General features: G+C 41.0%; 1 protein-coding gene across 1 annotated transcript in view; it reads right to left on the reverse strand.

Annotated features, from left to right (window-relative positions):
- The window catches only part of LOC138287799 (NADH-cytochrome b5 reductase 3-like), a 158882-nt gene that overhangs the window by 106345 nt on the left and 31930 nt on the right, over nucleotides 1–20607 (reverse strand). Inside the window, exon 3 of the mRNA XM_069228644.1 lies at nucleotides 4736–4808. Coding sequence (XP_069084745.1) covers nucleotides 4736–4808 — 73 coding nt within the window. The remainder of the gene's footprint in view (nucleotides 1–4735; nucleotides 4809–20607) is intronic.

The following is a 20607-nucleotide window of genomic DNA, read 5'->3' on the forward strand; positions in this document are numbered from 1 at the left end:
CGTAACTTATAAGTCATCTATATGTCTAACCTTCACCTGGTGAAGGTTGGGTGCCAAGTTGCTTAGTGTGTGGGCACCCTGGCACTAGCCAAGGTGCCCCCACATTGTTCAGGGCAAATTCCCCAGACTTTGTGAGTGCGGGGACACCATTACACAGGTGCACTATACATAGGTCACTACCTATGTATAGCGTCACAATGGTAACTTCAAACATGGCCATGTAACATGTCTAAGATCATGGAATAGTCAGCCCATGATCCCCCGGGTCTCTAGCACAGAACCCGGGCACTGCCAAACTACCTTTCCAGGGTTTCCACTGCAGCTGCTGCCAACCCCTCAGACAGAATTCAGCCCTCCTGGGGTCCAGGCAGCCCTGGCGCAGGAAGGCAGAACAAAGGATTTCCTCTGAGAGAGGGTGTTACACCCTCTCCCTTTGGAAATAGGTGTGAAGGGCTGGGGAGGAGTAGCCTCCCCAGCCTCTGGAAATGCTTTGATGGGCACAGATGGTGCCCATCTCTGCATAATCCAGTCTGCACCGGTTCAGGGATCCCCCAGCCCTGCTCTGGCGCTAAACTGGACAAAGGAAAGGGGAGTGACTACTCCCCTGACCAGTACCTCCCAGGGGAGGTGCCCAGAGCTCCTCCAGTGTGTCCCAGACCTCTGCCATCTTGGAAACTGAGGTGTTGGGGGCACACTGGACTGCTCTGAGTGGCCAGTGCCAGCAGGTGACGTCAGAGACCCCCTCTGATAGGCTCTTACCTCTCTTGGTAGCCAATCGTCCTTTCTTGGTAGCCAAACCTCCTTTTCTGGCTATTTAGTGTCTCTCCTGTGGGTTTCTCTTCAGATAACGAATGCAAGAGCTCACCAGAGAGCCTCTGCACTTCACTCTTCGACTTCTGCCAAGGATCCACCGCTGACTGCTCCAGGACGCCTACAAAACCACAACAAAGTAGCAAGACGACTACCAGCAAATTGTAGTGCCTCATCCTGCCGGCTTTCTCGACTGTTTCCTGGTGGTGCATGCTCTGGGGGTCACCTGCCTTCACCCTGCACTGGAAGCCAAGAAGAAATCTTCCCCTTGCTTACGCAGGCACCAAAAGACTGCATCACCGGTCCTCTGGGTCCCCTCTCATCCTGAGGAGCGTGGTCCCTGGAACACAGGAACTCTATCCAAGTGACTCCCACAGTCCAAGTTTGGTGGAGGTAAGTCCTTGCCTCCCAAGCTAGACTGCAAACCTGTGTACTACGTGATTTGCAGCTGCTCCGGTTCCTGTGCACTCTTCCAGGATTTCCTTCGTGCACAGCCTAGCCTGGGTCCCCAGCACTCCGTCCTGCAGTGCTCAACCCTCTGAGTTGGCCTCCGGCATCGTGGGACCCTCCTTAGTGACTCTGAGCCAGCTCCGGTTCACAAATCTTCTAAGTGCCTGTTCGGGTACTTCTGCGGGTGCTGCCTGCTTCTGTGGTGGCTCTCTGAGTTGCTGAGCACCCCCTCTGTCTCCTCCTCCAAGGGGAGACATCCTGGTCCTTCCTGGTCCCCAGCAGCACCCAAAAACCTCTACAGCAACCCCTGCAGCTAGCAAGGCTTGTTCGCGGTATTTCTGCATGGAAACACTTCTGCAACCTTCATCGTGACGTGTGACATCTTCCATCCAAAGGAGAAGTTCATAGTCCTCTTCGTTGTTGCAGAACTCCAAGCTTCTTCCATCAGGAGGCAGCCTCCTTGCACCTTCATCCGGGGTTTTCTGGGCTCCTGCCCCCCCCCCCCCACCCAGACACTATCGCGACTCTTGGACTTGGCCCCCTTGCCTTGCAGGTCCTCAGGTCCAGGAATCCGGCTTCAGTGCTTTGCTGGTGTTTGTGGTTCTTGCAGAATACCCCTATCATGACTATTGTGTTCTTTTGGGGTAGTAGGGGTACTTTACTCCTACTTTTCAGGGTCTTGGGGTGGGGTATCTTGGACACCCTAACTGTTTTCTTACAGTCCCAGCGACCCTCTACAAACTCCCATAGGTCTGGGGTCCATTTGTGATTCGCATGCCACTTTTGGAGTATATGGTTTGTGTTGGCCCTAGACCTATGTTTGCCTATTGCCACCTATTGTCATTCTACACTGTTTGCATTACTTTTCTGACTCTTACTTACCTGTTTTGGGTTTGTGTACATATAACTTGTGTATAGTACTTACCTTCTTACTGAGAGTACTCACTGAGATACTTGTGGCATATTGTCATAAAAATAAAGTACCTTTATTTTTAGTAACTCTGAGTATTGTGTTTTCTTACGATATTGTGCATATGATATAAGTTGTATAGTAGGAGCTTTGCATGTCTTCTAGTTCAGCCTAAGCTGCTTTGCCATAGCTACCTTCTATCAGCCTAAGCTGCTAGAAACACCTCTATTCTACTAATGAGGGATAACTGGACCTGGCACAGGGTGTAAGTACCATAGGGTACCCACTATAAGCCAGGCCAGCCTCCTACAGTAATCCAACGGTTTCTCAAGTACCCCTTACCATTTTAGAAAGCAAAAATATATACATTTTCAAGAGTCAACAGCACTTCCTACTCTTAATAAAAAATGTAATTTCAAAATTGAATTTCTGTTTTTAAGTACATTCTATTTTCCTTTAAGAAAAACAGGCTGCATTTAAAATTAAAAGAAAATAAAGCTTGATTTATTAAAATGCAATCACAAACATGGATGCCTGCTGACCCCACCAGGCTATCATCCCTGACGGCTGTGATTCCTTGTGGGTCACAAATTGTGACTGCCTCATTAATATTCATGAAGAGAGTCAATCTGCGAACCTACTAGGAATCAATATTTAAAAAATAATTATTTAGTACATTAGGAACGGTTATTTCTAAATTCCAATTTGGTAAGAATAGCAACTTGGAAATCACAATTCTTAATGTAAGTATATCTGGCCCTATATTTTTATTTTATATTCAGCACCACATGGTAGCGCATCACTTTCCTTGACCTTTCCACTATCCTCCACATTTTATTTTATATATATTTATATATATTCCTCTCTTTTTCGCTTTTTGCAAAGGCCCAGCAGCTGCACATTACTAATGGGCTGACTGCATGCCCCACTGTGCATTTCAACCCCAGCAGATTTTACTTTTTAATTTACTGTACTAAAATTGCTGCTCGCATTCTTGAAATGGTAAATTAAAAAGAATATATAAAGATGATCGCTGCATAGTCATGAACAAATGGCAACCTTATTTAAATGACTTATCTAGTGCTCTGAGAGAAAGCCTTCAAGGATGGCCACCATGCTTGTGTGCACATGCATCAAGGCCACCTTTCAGCAATTGTTCTTTAAGCAAAAAAAATAAAATTAAACATGGTCATGGTTTAAGAGCATGCATATGCGGTGCCCATCCTTGAATAATTTTTCTTTTCCTTTACGAAAAACCCTTACCCGATAGTTGGTGCACATATGAGCACACACAGGACAGCCATACTTTAATGATTTACGTAAAAAAAAAAAAAAAAAAAGTAAAACCATCAAAATATGGCTGCCATTTGCAATAGCCATCTTTGAATCATTTGTTTTCTTCATTTAAGGAAAAATCGTTACAATATGGCTGCCATGCCTTTGTGGTTATAAGTTCACACGCACACGTTGCAACTCTCGAAGTGGGGAAAAAACATTGCCAAGGCCAACAGGTTTCCTGAGAAAGACATTCTGGCTTTTCCAATGTCCATTTAGGTTTTAAATGGTCATATTATGCATCATAACGGCTGTGCATATCAAAAGGTTGCCCCACTGGAGGAGTGTACTTTAAAGTTTATCAGTACAACAGGCAGTGAAAGCGGACTCTGTGGGTATGCTGTTGGCACAGACCCCACGGGATAATCATTATGGGCGCAATTATTCCTTTCTCAGTTTTGTCACTGAAACCACAGGTGAACAACAGGTGATGAGATCAGGGTCTCTGTGGAACCACAAAGCTGAGTTAAGAAGACATTAATTACCCTGTTCACTACAATGATTACAAAAAACAACATTGGTCACTTTAATTACTGTTGTGTTCTGTCTCAGTTAGTCTTTGTCTGTATCACACATGACAGTGCCATTCTCTTGTGATGAGTGCGGTGTATGTCGTAGACAGGTAAGCCATAATAATAACAAGCATTTTCAATGCAACGGGTCTCGCATTTGTTCGAGTTAGAGCTATTAGCGTTGTAAAGCAAAAAAAACGCAGCGCAATCGCGCTATGTAAAATGCAGCGCCATCGCTTTGCGTGGAAAATAAACAGATAAAGTAGTCCGGACCCCAGGCTGAAAACATCGAGCCTCGTATGTTTTTAGTACTTTACCGGTGCTGTGTAGGTGGGCTAAACACCAGAAAAGGCATGACGTATGCATGCCTTTCTGAAATGAAAGCAAGCAGATTTTAAAAGGCAATGCCACGAACCAATATAAGTGACTGACATGGCATGGGAGTGGTTTGAAGCCCAAAGAGAGATTACAGAATGGACGGAGCGATTTTCACTAGTCCATAAAAAGGGCTGAGCTGCTAGCAAAACAGCTCCTGATTGGGTGCACTAAAGAAGAGTTAAGATAACAGACAGTTACTAAAATTTGATGGACATTCACTACGTAATACATTATATACCTTACAAAGCGTCACATTAAGATGTTAACATCTGAAAAGAAACATATTGTGAAGCACGACAAAAATGCTGAAAATGGAAGATATTCCAATGTATAAACATACCAACTGGAAGACCTAACACATGGTCTTTAGATGGAAGGGCAAATCGAAACTTTCTGGTGTCAGGGCTAACATGCTGCAATGCATAAAAACATTATATTAGTGATATAAAATGCTTAAGAAAAATAATAAACATTTTCAAACACAATCTTGACTTTAATTAAAACAGCATATTGAGGCCGTGTTTCAGATACTAAACAATGCTTTTAGACTGTCATTAAAAGAAATAACTAATAAATTATGTATCAGCTAGGAAGACATGTCTTCCATTTTTATTTTAAAAAATATGCCTTTTCTACACAAAGGACCAAGTATCTTGCATGAAATGCGTATTCTATATAAAGCAATAAAAAACCTGCACCAACATCTGTTGTGCAGGTTTTATATTATGTCTGCATCTGTTGTTTCACTACTTCACAGAATTTAAGAATCTGTTGTATTACGTATAATCAGAGATCCATGTTTATTTTCTGTTTAATGTACAACCAAAGGGCAAGGTATTTGACCACTATTCCCCATCATCGATGTCACTACTGATGAAATAAAAGTCGGATGACACACAATGGAGCGCATCAAGAATTAACACCTTCGATACAACTCGCAGCAGTGTGATTTGTTTTACTGAAATAGTTAATAGGCAGAGTAAAAATGTATTGAGTTGTGAAAAACGTTTTGGAAACAAAGAAAAAAAAAAAGTAATGTGAATATTAATTTGCGAAATTTAAGACTCGTCCCCTGCCAAATTAATCGGAATGGGTAAGTGGCAAACATAAGGAGCAAGGCATGTGCCAAATGTTTGGAGCAGCAAAAGAGAAGCAAACGCTGATCCAGTCATAGTTTGCTCTGTGCTAGCACGTACCCAGTAGGCAGGACATGAAGCTGGCTTGGACCTCTACAAAAGTTAGCTCACATCCAGAGTGGTATTGCTGGCCAGCTTTTTTTGGTGTGTGGAAAGGTATGCGTATGAAGGAATCTTAAACTGCTTCTGAGACATCTTACTTCACATATTCGAGCCTCCACATGGTTTGGTGGGTCCAAGAACCATTAATGCTTCCATGAGTAGAGGCTCAAAAGGTTATGCTATCATGTCATTGTCTTTATTCAATACTTTCTGATACAGAACTGGATCCAAAGAGGCAGCTCTTCTGGCTACAGAAAGATAGTTTGTGCATCATAGTTGTGAGAGCAGACCTGAAATGAAACAATTAGTTTATGTAATCACACTAATACACTAACATGAGAAATGCTTCTAATGATGAAAAAAGAATATTAACATGGAAAGTGTGCTTGTTAGTGGCCGCCATCAGAGTAATAGGCCTGCACATATTTTTTTTAATGTGTTAACTTAATGATGAAAGAAAAATGCTCTGTCTCTAAGAGCATTTGCTTTGAAAAATAATGTTAGAATAAATTCTTGAGTTTTCTGCGGTGCCTTTCAGCAGAACAAGGCCAGAGCTGATGTTGAATGTCTGCCAATGCTTTATTAATGAAATGTATTTCTTCCAACACTTGTTCTCTGATGTGGCTCAAGTAAACAAGGTCATTGAGTGTAGTTCTCTGTTTGCCAGGCGGAGCAAAAAGTGTCAAACGTTTCCGTAGAATTACAAGCTTCTTTTGTTTGAATCATGCGTTTATTCTGTGTTTTTGTACTAATTGAATGTATTTCTTTCAAGGGGAAAGAGCTAAATTTAAAGTTTTAATATTTCTTCATGACTATCGTAGGGCAGCAAGGGCATACTGGAATGTGTTGAACAAAAGATCTTCACAAATACCATGCAGAGAAGTCTGCAGGAAATATTTCGTATCTTTTTGTGCTTACGCAAAAACGAAGAGGGAGAGGGACACAAAATATTTAAGTTACTAGTGGAATATTTTCTGATGTGCTGATGTTTTGTGATTGGATGATTTGTGTATATATGCTGTTTGCAGCCAATCACAGAAGTTTAGCAAGTTTAATTTAAATTAATGTTTTTGAATCAGACATTGGCATTCATTTTTGTGCATTATTTTCCCTGGTTTCCAGAGGCTTCACTTCTCATTCTTACGATCTCTCACTTTGACATTTCATGTTTTGCCAGTCAGTCCACTGACTTCTGGTTCTTTATTATTTTTAATTATTTTCTAGGCTCCATGAAAACATGCTGGTACTTATTTAGCACTTAGTGCTTAGAGCCTATAGTGTTATACTGCCTGTTTTAAATAATTAATTTGAGGGTTCAGGGTATTTAGAGTCCAAATTTCTGAATTGTCACCCCTTTCCACTGCCTCTGTCCTGATGCTGAGATCTACCTGATGAAGCTGTAGTCTGAGTGCTGTTTACCTTAAGGAGAGGTAAATGTATGAATTCTGTGCACTTGTCTTTTTGTTTTACAGGTACCAAGCTGCTACTGTTTAAAATTCTGCTGCTATTTTTGATAGGGCAATAGCTAGATGTTTTCTAAATTTGTGTTACTAAAACTTTGCATGATGCCCAACATGCTAATGCTAATTTGTTCTTTGTGAGGTGTTTTCTCTATGCTTATGATTTGACATAGTTTATTGCTGAATCAAATGTATTTTATCTCTCTTACACAGATACTCATGTTATTGATTTGTGTTCTAATAATTGAGTCTATTGTTTTATTTTCTCTGTTTAAACTGAGCTTTTTCAGAGGAATTCGCCTGCCTGTGATGCTACTTTATTTGTACCATTTGGTGCCGAGAATAAGTTTTGTGACTTTAGCTTTGTTAATATAGGGAAATAAATATTTTAATTGAGATACATTGGTTATTCATGGCTAAATGGGTCATGGTGCATCATATATTGATTCTTTGGTGAATATTATTAATGTTCAATGTTGTTGTTTTATGTGTCAATAATCAATACGCCAATCAATGTAGCAATCAATATAATCCATACAAGTCAAAAGGTTCCTCGCCCTTAAGGAAGCGTCCATTCACTCACTATTATAAAATAAGATGAGACAAGGATCTGCACTGCAACAGTTTTTGGTAGCCAGAGTTTGATGGTTATGTCTTTATGGATTGTGGATTATTGAATATGATTAATTATTGATTTTTAATTGAATTTTATTGTTTTTTTTTTTTTTTTTTTTTAATCGATGAAAATTATGGAGAAGGTGTGACCCTAAACACCCAAGGTGGCTGTTCCTGGCCCTTGGAGTCTGCCTATGTTGCTGGGGAATGTTCTCAATGTTCTGTTGTTAGGTTGGATGAAGTAGATTATGCACTTGCACAGCTTTAGCTAATTGTTTTTTGCAGTTGATTTCAGTTGTTTGTGAGGTTTTAGGGGAGTTGGCGTACTCCAAATGTTGTTGAAGAAGGGGTTTGTGTACTCCAAAGTGTGAGAGTATGTGATTAATAATGAAGAATCAGATGATGAGGAGTTGATTTTACAGATATTTAGAAATTGGCTACCAGCACCATATGTGGCAGACCAGAGTTCAATACAGAGTAGCCTTAACATGATTGAGAATTCTACCCAGGGTAATCCTAACATGACACAGAGCGCAGTGCAAACTAGTCCTGTAGTACAAATACCAATGCAGAGTAGTGTACATCAGTCAACAGATTCTGTACAGTTGCCACAACCTAGTGTTCCTAGGATTTATCCAAATGTGCCAATTGTGGAGGCAACAACAAATCTTACAGTGCCAAGAGGACAGGTTCACCAGAAACAAATGTTGATTCAGGCAGAGCCAACCTCGTTGTTAATACCTCAAGTGCAGAACACAGGTGTAATGCAATCTCAGAACGTAAATGCCACAATAAGTACAGATGCAGTGTCTGTACCTGTCACAATTGGTCCACCCATATCTTTGTATGCCCAGGGTAACAATGGTACAGATGGAGAAGGAATCCTGAATCCGAATTTAGTGGGAGGAGGAATCAGTGTTAATGCTAAAATAGGTACACCTGTGGCACAGATTGTTGATGGCACAAGGTCATTGATAGACTTGAGTCCTTTCAGAGGTTCTCTGAATACTCCTCTGAATACTGGAGCAGGGTCACCTATTGGCGCTGACTCGAGGTCAATGACACCTCAACCTCTGAGTCTAACTGTACAACAGTTACCTAGTACTCAGCCTAATAACATATCATTACAAGGGTTGACAGCGCAACAATTAACCCAGTGGTTGGAAAAGACGAATACCTCACAAGATGTTTCTAGTGGAGGGAATTATATTAACTACACTAGGCTTTCAATGGAAGCAAGTGAACTTGTTGAGGGAACCATGGGTGTAAACAGGTTAGAGTCCTACGTTGAAGAAGAATTGAGATACTTGTGCCCGAAGATTACAAAAGAAGCAGGTGAGAAACATCAACAGTTAGCTAGTGTAGCAGACAAACATGGGATAGATTTATTTAAATTGAAACATTTGAAAATAAGTTATAGGTTATTTTGAACACATGAGATCTGCAGGAATGAAAACACCCCTTAGAGAGTTACTTCAAGGCGTCCAGATATGGAGAGCATTAGATAAATGGGAAGGCAGACGGGTGATTAAGAGACCAGCTTAAAAAAGGTCCTGATAATTCTTCTACAGAAGCACCGCAGGACAGAGACGCAGTAAAAGTTTTACAAATGAGAGAAATTTCAGGAGGGAATTTAAGACATGTCCCTTGGGAAGATTTGAACACTCTTTTAGAGATAGTTGTTCCAGCAGATTTATGGACTGAATGCAAGAGTATTGTAAATTGGCTAACAAGTGAACCACCAAGAGATCCAGCATCAGGTGCACCATCACCTGAAGTAATGAAATATTACTATAATATCAATGAATTTCTGAAAACAAGAATCTCACCCAAAAACATTGATTGGCAGAGAATATATAGGACTGCACAAGAAGCAAAATAATTAATTCATGCATATTATTGAAGATTGTTAAAAGAATTTAAAGATTAGGGTGGTACAGAAACAATTGAGCCAAAAGACATGATTTATTTTGTGTTCAAATTTGTTGAGGGACTTAGACCCGAGATTAGTCAGATGACTGAGAGTCATTTGATTTGTTGGCAAGCCAAATCAATTGATGAGGTTCTGCAGTATGCGAAATACTGTAGTGATGAGACTGAGTTGAAACAGAAAAGGTTGAAGGAGAAAGTGATAGTGATGCAGAATAAGGCTGCACAGACAGGGGTTCAGGGAAGTTGCCAGCCTCGGCAGGAACAGGGAAATTGCATGTTTCAGAATAAAGGTATATTTCAGAATGGAGGCAGAGGTAGAGGTGGTGGTGGAATGGAAAGTGTTAATCTTGGTTTGGATTTGAATGCAGTAATTATTCAAGGAGAGCAGCAAGGAAAGAGAATGTTACCTTGCCATGCTTGCGGGGGAAATCGGACACTGGAAACTGCAGTGTCCTATGGTAAATCAGAGAGGTAAACTTAGCAAGCAAATGATGTCAATACATTTCAAAATGTGAAAGGACCAAGAATGAGAGGTCAAATTCTAAATTTCCATAATAGTGTAAACCGAATGCAAGGTTTTCAACCCATACAAAATGTACAGCCTGTACAAACGTGAATGCCCCAGTTACAGCAGATGTAGCCACGGGTGCAGATGGTGCCTGCACAACAAATTCAAATGACTAGACAACAGATTCAGATACTTCAAGCACCTATGGATCAGCAGCAGGTGATGCTTTCTCAGATGGTTACAGGTCCAAGTGTGAATCAGAGTAACAATACAGAACACCAATTTCCATTACACAGTAAGTATGGAATAAAAAAATGAATGGATGTCCGACAGTCCAGATGAAGAAGAATGTGTGATGACAGCTTCTTTAGAAGTGGATCAGAAAGGTCCTTTTGTTAAAGGAAACTTGAATGGTCACAGAGTTTTATTTTTGGTTGACACTGGAGCTCCACGCTCCACAGCGAGATCTGAAGTTCCAGATTTGCCCTTGTTAGGGAAGACAGTTCAGGTTGTGGGGGTTGCTAATCAATATTTGACAAAGCCAATTACAGAACCAGTTTTGGTTAAAATTTTGCATACATTTGTGGTTTGTGATTCAAGTCCTGTGTCCTTAATGGGAAGGGATCTATTGTGCAAAACAGGATGTTGCATTACCTGTTCAAATGAGGGAAATCGAAATTCAAACAAACAGTGAGGATGAAGACCCAATACTTACTGTTAATAAGACAGTGTCTGAAGGATTTTCTTTGATCAGTTTTGATGAGCCATTGTAGGAGGAAGCTCCTTTGATTCGTTTCTTTTCAGTATTTGCAATGAAGGATCTTCCTGATGACTTACAGAAAAGTTTTAAGACTGAATTTTGGGATCTTTCTGAAAAGGATAGTGGGTTGATAAAAGGAGTAGAGCCAGTTAGAGTTGTAGTGAAAACCAATGTAGTTTTTCCGCAGACTTCACAATATCCAATGGCAAAAGATGCAATTGAGGGAGTGAGACCATTGATGGGAGAGTTTGTGGGATTCTGAAAGAAGTGTTGAGCAGCCCATGTAATTCACCAATAATGGGACTGCACAAGCCTTGTGGGACAATTCGACTTGCACAAGATTTGAGAAAAATTAATGGCATAGTGGTCAAGTGTTGCCCAGTTGTGCCAAATCCAGCTGTGATTGCGCTTCAGATCCAATATGATGCTGAATGGTTCACTGTGGTAGACTTCTTTCAAGCGCTCTTTTCTGTGCCTCTTCACGAGGACAGCAGATATTGCTTTTATTTCAAATTCTTGAATAAAGTCTACTGTTGGTGTAGAATTTCTCAAGGGTTCTCAGAGTCACCATCAATTTTTAATCAGATCTTGAAAAAGAATTTGGAATCATCTGTGATGCCCTATCAGTAAACATTGGTGCAATACATTGATGATTTAGTAATTGTGTCCAGGACAACAGAAAGGTGTAAAATATGATACAACTGCACTGTTCAATTCCCTGGGAGACAATGGACATAAAGGGGGTCATTTAGACCTTGGCGGACGGCGAAGGCCGTCCGCCAAGGTACCGCCGACAAATGAGCGCACCAGGCGGCCATTCAAACATTTCCGCTGGGCCGGCGGGCGCTCTCCAAAAGAGCGCCCGCCGGCCCAGCGGAAATGCCCCTGCAACGAGGACGCCGGCTCAGAATTGAGCTGGCGTAGTTGCAGGGGTGAGACGGGTGCAGTTGCACCCGTCGCGTATTTCAGTGTCTGCAAAGCAGACACTGAAATACTTTGTGGGGCCCTCTTACGGCATTGGCATGGGCACTGCAGGGGCCCCCAGGTGCCCCGCGGCACCCCCTACCGCCATCCTGTTCATGAACAGGATGGCGGTAGGGGGTGTCTGAATCCCCATGGCGGCGGAGCGCGCTCCGCCGCCATGGAAGATTCAATGGGGCAGCGGTAAACCGGCGGGAGACCGCCGGTTTACCCTTTCTGACCGCGGCGGAATGCCCTTGGGAGCACCGCCAGCCTGTTGGCGGTGCTCCCGTGGTCGGTGACCCTGGCGGTCACCGGCTGCCAGGGTCAGAATGACCCCCAAAGTGTCCCCTGCTAAATTGCAGTACTGTCAGAAATAGGTGAAATACTTGGGTAATTTGATTGAGAAAGGAACTAGAAAGATTTCTAAAGAGAGTTGCAACTATTTTGAAAATGCCAGCACCAACTATTCAGAAAGATGTGAGGATGTTCTTGGGAATGGTAGGTTACTGCCGCCAATGGATCTAAAAAAATTTCAGTTCTTTCAAAGCCCTTACAGAAGCGGACTCATGAGGATGTTTCAGATCCTATAGTGTTGAATGAGGATTGTATTACTGATTTGAAAAAGTGTGTGTGCCAAGCTCCAGCTTTGGGTATGCCTGACTACACTAAGCCTTTTCTGTTTTGTCATGAACCTGATTCATGTTCTTTTTCTGTTTTGACTCAGACTCATGGTGGTGTGAACCACCCAGTGGCATATTTTTCAACTACTTTGGATCCGGTCACAGCAGCTTTATCTGGTTGTTTGTGGTCTGTTGCAGCAGTTAAACAGAGCCTCGCTCAGAGCGAGAGTATTGTAATGGGTTATCACATTACTCTAATGGTTCCCCATTCTATTGAAATTTTACTCACCAGGTCTAAGACACAGTATCTAACCAGCTCAAGGCTGACCAAATACGAGGCAGTAATCTTGGGATCTCCAAATGTAAATATTAAAGATGTACAGTGCTTAACCCAGCAATTATACTTCCAAATGAGGAAGCAAACATTGATAAATTGGATGACACTAAAGATGATTGTCTGGAAATTACAGAGTTATGCACAAAACCCAGAGCAGATATTAGAGATACCTGTCTGGAAGAAAATTACCAAATTATCTGTGTTGCTGGTTCCTGCCTGAGAGATAATGTGGGCACGTGAAGAGCAGGATATGCAGTATGTACTATCACTGGCATACTGGAAACTTTATGGCTTCAAGGAGTGTTTTCTGCACAAGTAGTAGAACTAGTGGCTCTTACTAGAACATGCTACATTTCAACTCAATTGAAAGTGACTATTTACACAGATAGTCAATATGGATTCGGAATTGTGCATGACTTTGACCAATTATGGTCACAGAGAGGTTTTCTGACTTCTTCTGGTTTACCTGTAAGAAATGGTGAAATAATTCAGGATTTGTTAAAGGCAATTCAAATACCTGAAAAGATTGCTGTAGTGAAATGTAGTGGACATCAGAGATCACAAGATTACGTGTCATTGGGAAATGCATATGCGGATCAAGTAGCAAAGTTCTGTCACTGAACGGCACATCCTTCAAAGGAGAATGGGAATTGTTACCTGATGATGATGAAATCTATGCAAATTATGCATGTCACTGATAATTTGGAAGAATTTAAAAACTCTCCAAGATGATGCTGGGAAAGATGAACGTAGAGACTGAGTTATGATGAAATGTGTCCAAAGAAATTATGACATCTGGATATCGGGAGATGGGAAGGTAGTACTGCTGAACAGCTTACTGACTCAGATGGCCAGATACTATCATGGTCAAGCTCATGTGGAGAGAGATGCTATGGTTATGCTGTTTAAACAATTTTGGTTCAATCCAAAATTTAGACAGGTTGCCAAAGCAGTTTGCCACACGTGTTAGCTGCCAGCAGATGAATTTGGGCAAAGGAACAGTTGTCAACATGGGATATATAGGCATGGCTGGAGGACCATTTAGCAAAACGCAGATGGATTTCATTGAAATTACTGCATGTGCTGGTTTGAAATATGTGTTAGTGACTGTGTACATTTTCAGTCATTGAATTGATGCTTACCCTACAAGAAGAAATGACAGTCTCACAGTAGCAAAGTTACTTCGTAGGGAGTTAATTCCATGTTTTGGTTTTCCGGTCTCCTTAGAATCAGAAAGAGGAAGTCACTTCAACAATGAGGTGATTAAGTTGCTATGTTCAGCTTTAAACATTGAGCAGAAGCTTCATTGTAGCTACCGCCCAGAAGCCTCAGGGCTTGTAGAACAAATCAATGGTACTTCAAAATCAAAATTGGCAAAATTGTATGCATCAACAAATCTGAAAAGGCCAGATGCTTTGCAGTTTGGTCCTAATGTCAATGAGAAGTACTCCTGACAAGAAAACAGGACTGTCGCCCCATGAAGTCCTCATGGAAAGGGCTCTGAGATTGCCAGCTGTACCTGCAAATGCCCATGTAAATATTACAGATTATATGGTATTGGACGACTGCAAAGGCCTAGCTGATGTAGTTCGCACTTTCTCTCATCAGGTGGAAGCTACCACACTGCTACAGTCACAAGGGCAAGGACACAACCTGAAGGAAGGGGACAGGGTTGTGATCCGGAAGCATGTGAGAAAATCGTGTTTGGAGCCAAGGTGGAAAGGACCTTACCAGGTGATATTTATCACTACTACATCTGTAAAGTGTGCAGGAATTCCGAATTGGATTCACGTGAGCCACACTAGGAAGGTGAATAGTCCAACAGAAGAAGAAGAACTGTTGGGATTACCACCACCTAAATGTATTCCAGGACAAGACAGGAAAACAAATGATATGGAGACAGTGACCAAACAGGCTCAAGTTGACTTGCCCACTCCTGTGCCAGACGTAGTGGAAGGAATCCTGGAAGATGAGGATGAAAGGTCATCAACATCCTCAAATGAAACAGTAAAAGAACCGGTCTAGAGAGAGCAAGAAAGGGAACCGGTCCAGAGAAGTCCTGCTCAGAGGGTGTCCTCAGACACAAATGGTCTGACAAACCACACTGAACAAGTGACTAACCCCAGCGGGAAAGGAGTTGAGGAAGATCTAAGTCAAACTGATTTGACTCCTCCTGAACCAGTCACAGGAACGTCGATGGAGAAGAGTTTGAGTCCAATACTGAAAAGAGCATTAACAAGAAAATCTCTGAAAGGTGACAACTGTCCAGAAACAAGTTCAAAGTCAAAGAAGACAAATCTGGTGCAACCAACACTGGAAGAAATCGTTTACACCAGAAGTGAAGATCTGAGTGATGGTGAATCAAGTGATGGTCGAAAATCAAAAAGAAAGTCGCCAATCGAAGATACTCTGGTCCTGAATGGGCATATTTAACTACTAATGAATGGCGAGAAGAATTTTTGTTTTGACAGAGACATTCCGGGTCTATGTTTTGGCACATGAAGAAAACTGATGGAGACATGTTGAGAAAAAAAAAAGAAAATTTGAAAAGTAAAGGAGAGACTTTGTTGAGAAGAAACTTTAATAACCTCATTTTGACAAAGCTGTTAAACAGATTGACAACTTTACCGATTTTTGACAAAAAGGGTCCTGTGTGAATGAAGCTGTGAACATTATTGGAAAAAGAAAGAAAAATAATAAGGAAGGATTGAAACTGAAGACTTGAAATTTCTTTTTCTTTTTTGTTTAGATTTTTCCCGCATAGCCAGATTTTTTTTGTTGCTTTTTTGTTTTTACTTTCTGATTCTTTACAGACCATGGGTAACCAAAACCAGCAGAATGCTAAAAATAGATGCTGTAAATACATGGGTATTGGTTTGGTGATCGTTTGTGCAATTGTATGTTTGGTATTGATTGCAGGAGTGATTGTCTTTGATAAGAATGGGACCAATCATACCATATCTTTAGAAACAACTTCTTCAGAATTGGTGCCTATTCTTTCAACCATAGCTAGATTTAAAATAGATTAGAAATATTTGCATTCACAGGGAGAACTTTCTTCTAATGTCTTGTATCGCTTATGGAGTATGTTGATATAATGAATATAAGAGATTGTTATGTTTGCACGCAGATTCCAGCTTCTGTTGAAGAGGGAACTGCCTATCATAGTTTACTGCTTAAGTTGTAGTCTTTTACTAACACGATTCTATAACCAAGAGTATATTCGGTATTTCTACTCTAATATAGATGTAGTGTTTTCTTTTGTACCCATCTTTAGGGATCTCAATAAGATAGCTAAGGATAATAACATAAAAATAGTGAAGGGTTTCTTTGAACCTACATTAACATTTGAAACTGCTTTAGCACACAGAAATAATCTTACCGGTTTGCTTTCATCTTTAGAAAAGAGATTTTTTTAGATTATACAGATGATAGGGGAAGCACGATCAAGGCTAAAATAGATAAGGGATTCGTTTCACATAGTCCTGGGATTGACTATGCATATACTGACATTACTAAACAAGGGACACTAACTTTAGATGCACAACATGTAGGAAAGCTTTGTATATACAGACCAGAATCTTGGGTAGATAAAACATTTGTGGGAACGAGTGAGCAACATTTGTTCTCTGCTGTGGTTTAATTAAGCAAAGTCATCACGTGTAGTTATCCGTTTGCCAGGCCGAGCTAAAAGTGTCAAATGTTTCCATAGAAATAGAAGCTTCTATTGTTTGAATTATGAGTTTAATCTGTGTTTTGGTACTAATGGAGTGTATTTCTTTCGAGGAGAAAGAGTTGATTTGAAAGTTTTAATATTTCTTCATGACTATCCTCTGACAGCAAGGGCACTCTGGAATGTGTTGAACAAAAGACCTTCACAAAACCCACGCAGAGAAGACTGCAGGAAATAATTAATATCTTTTTGTGCTTATGCTAAAAGAAGAGGCAGGGAAACACAAAATATTTAAGTTAATAGTGGAATATTTTCTGATGTGCTGATGTTTTGTGATTGGATGATATGCAGTTTTCAGCTAATCACAGAGGTTTAGCAAGTTTAATTTAATGTTATGAATCCGACACTGGCATTAATTTTTGTGCATTATTTTCCTTAGTTTCCAGAGGCTTCACTTCTCATTCTTATGATCTGTCACTTTGACATTTCATGTTTTGCCAGTCAGTCAGCTGACTTCTGGTACTTTAATATTTTTAATTATTTTCTAGGTTCCATGGAAACATGCTGGTGCTCATTTAGCACTTAGTGCTTAGAGCCTAAACTGCTATACTGCCTGCCTTTAATAATTAATTTGAATGTTCTGAGAATTTAGAGTCCAAATTTCTGAATTGTCACCCCTTTCCACTGCCTCTGTCCTGATGCGTAGATCCCCCTGATGAAGCTGTAACCTGAGTGCGGTTTACTTTAAGGAGAGGTAAATGTATGAATTCTGTGTATTTGTCTTTTTGTTTTACAGGTACAAGCTTCTACTGTTTAAAATTCTGCTGCAATTTTTGATAGTGCCATAGCTAGATGTTTTCTAAATTTATGTTACTAAAACCTTTGCATGATGCCCAACATGCTAACACTAATTTGAGGTTACTGAGGTGTTTTCTCTTTGCTTATGGTTTGACATAGTTTATTGCTGAATCAAATGTATTTTAGCTCTCTTACACAGATACTCATGTTATTGATTTGTGTTTTAAGTATGGAGTGTATTGTTTTATTTTCTCTGTTTAAACTGAGCTTTTTCAGAGGAAGTCGCCAGCCTGTGACGCTACTTCATTTGTACCATTTGGTGCTGAGAATACTTTTTGTGACTTTAGCAGTGTTAATATAGGGAAATAAATATTTTAATTGAGACTAAGAGGTGTGGTTATTCATGGCCAAATGGGTCATGGTGCATTATATATTGATTCCTTGATGATTATTATTATTGTTTGATGTTGTTGTTTTATCTGTCAATCAATATGTCAATCAATGTGGAAAACTATATGGTCTATACAAGTCTAAAGGTTCTTCAACCTTAAGGCAGCATCCAATCACTCACTACAACAAAATAATAAGATGAGACAAGGAAATGCACTGCAACATAGTTAAACACTCCAAAACAAACCCTAAGGGGCTCTTTCCAGTTTATTGGGGTGAGGAGAGCAAGCTAGTGTCAAGAACGAGTCGTATGAGCTGGATGCCAGGTCCTAACACTTCTGTGTCACAAGTGGCTCTAGCAGGTCGTCATACAGGAGTTGGATCCACGGCTGCTACACTACAGATTGCCACCTGGCGGCACATTTGGTCCTGGGCAAGAAGCCGATTCAGTGACCTGCTTTAGTAGCTCTACCCAAGTAGGACACCATGGAAGGCCAACCTACTGCCTCTTAAGAGTCCTAAGGGCCCAGATTACAGGCAACGCGTCTTGAAGTTCTGTTCCAGGCTGCTGAGATGAACCAATGCGAGGAAGCAATCTGACACAAATCAGTCTAATGCTGGCCCATCACTCACTAGAGTCTATTAAGCTCCTGTCTCTTCTCCTGGAAAGTCCATCGTATGCCAGGGCTACTCAGAAGGATTCCTATTCCCTTCCTTCTCTCCCGTTGTCCCCCTGCTAGAGGGTAGGGAGGAAGTACGGCACCACACATATGTTCTACTTAGCACCTCCTCTTCAGCTGGTGCAAAAGCGGCACTCAAAATGTCTCTCACCAGCAACATGTTGCTAACGGGACACTAAAATTTTGCTCAGCAATTTTTGCAATACCATTTAACTAGATAAGCACTTCTTTTCTTTTGAATGGATGAATGGAGAATTAGAAGGCTTTCCTTACTGGCTGTCCTCAATGCTGCTTTTTCCCCAGACACTTACTCGGGGCAAAGTAATTATGGCTGGATCTCAGTTTATGGTGGGTTCATTATCAGAAAGGGAGTGACAGGTTTCCTGCTGAGGTTTCCTGCTGAAGTCCCCGCTGGAGTCAAGAGCAGGAGGCATCAAGTGGCTGTTGCGAAGTAAAGCATATCGGGGAGGGCAGAACATAGACTGAAAGCCTCTGCTCTGGCCTTCCGACTCATAGCATTAGACCAAAGCCTGCCTCCAGTGCTGATGCATTCTCCTTCACTAGCACTCTAGCACTTAAAGCACTGGGATTTCTGGTCCAAATAAACCTCTGGTGTACAAAAGAAGATTCCACTTCTGGACTGATGTATAAGTACACTCTTAATTAAGCCTTGGCCAGCCGCCAGTATCCACATATCTTGCAGCCTCCTCTCATCAGCTCAACTGACTCTATAACAGTTCCCATTGAAAAATCACATTCCATTACCACAAACAGATTATTAGCCCCAGTCTACCCAAGAATATAAAAGTAGTACTACAAACACATCCCACTCCCTTAACAACATCATAAATACACAATAAATAATAGAAATAACTAAAAACAAACTTCCATAAAAATAAAGCCTATAAAAATAAAACTTTATTCATACTTGAAAAACCTAATCATTCAACAAACTTAAGTGATAGAATCCTTTAAGTACATGGGCTTCTAGACAAAACAACCTGATTTACTCAGCTCACCTCTCTACTCACATCCCCTTTGTCACCTCTGAATGGCACTCTGACCACGACAGGTTTATATCTTCCACATCGCCCAAACCACTTTCTTCCATCACCTGTCACCAATCTCATCCTCACTCAACCAATCATAATACCTCCTTGCTACATCACCTTCATCCATCCGCGCAACCCCTTTGCAAATCGCCATTCTACTCAGGTGCCACACACAATCATCACAACCTTGCAGCATGCACAAACTCTTCCTCCACCTTCAACGCTTTGGAAAATGTACTCTCTTCCCTTTCTCGCCATCCTAGGTTTTTTGACACATACCATTTCTCCTACACAAAGACGCACCATATTAGCTCCAGATTTACTATCAATGTACAATTTATACTTCTCCTGTAATTTTTTTAAATATTATTCTTAACCACATCCGGTGACCACTGTACTTGCTTAGACGTCTCCATCCACCCCGGAGAATCCTTTGTGAATGGAACTCTACCACAAATTACCATAAATTAACTATATCCAGTAATCCCTGGGGTAATCTGATACATCCACACCAATTTCATCACCTCCAACATTCACTTGATCTTTTTACTAGTAGACATCTGCAAAGCACCCCTGAAAACACTGTTGAACCTTCCAACTTCACCATCCCCTTCAGGATGATAAACAGAGGTACATTTACGTTTCACACCACTGCGTTGCAAAAACAATTCAATCTCCACTGCCTTACACTGAGCGCCATTAACGGTGGTTACTTTCATAGGTAAACCTTCCCTCATGAACAATGAATCAAAACATTTGAGCAGATTCTTTGCATTAGCATCCTCCACAAAAGCAACGTTTGGGCACTTCGAGAAATAATCTATGACCACCAGCACATAAACACATCCTCCATACTCACTCCATACAGATACCATAATGTCCACTCCAATCGTTTCCCAAACCATACCTGGACCATCCACCAGAACTAAAGGCTGTCTCAAAGTAACTTTAGACTTATCTGCAACTTCACAATCAGAGCACTCGTACCACTTCACTATCAGTTCCTTTTTGCTTTTTTGCTATACCCAAACGTCCTTCATGACACAACTCCACCACTTTATGTCTCAGATTTTGCAGTGGTGTAATTCTCTCACCTCTCATCAAATTTTCACCTGACATAGATAACTCATCACAAACCTCCCAGAACGTATAACTTAGTACCACGGTTGGAATGCCCTTTTGAATC

Source organism: Pleurodeles waltl, chromosome 4_1 (assembly GCF_031143425.1).
Source record: "Pleurodeles waltl isolate 20211129_DDA chromosome 4_1, aPleWal1.hap1.20221129, whole genome shotgun sequence".
Classification (NCBI taxonomy): Eukaryota; Metazoa; Chordata; class Amphibia; order Caudata; family Salamandridae; genus Pleurodeles; species Pleurodeles waltl.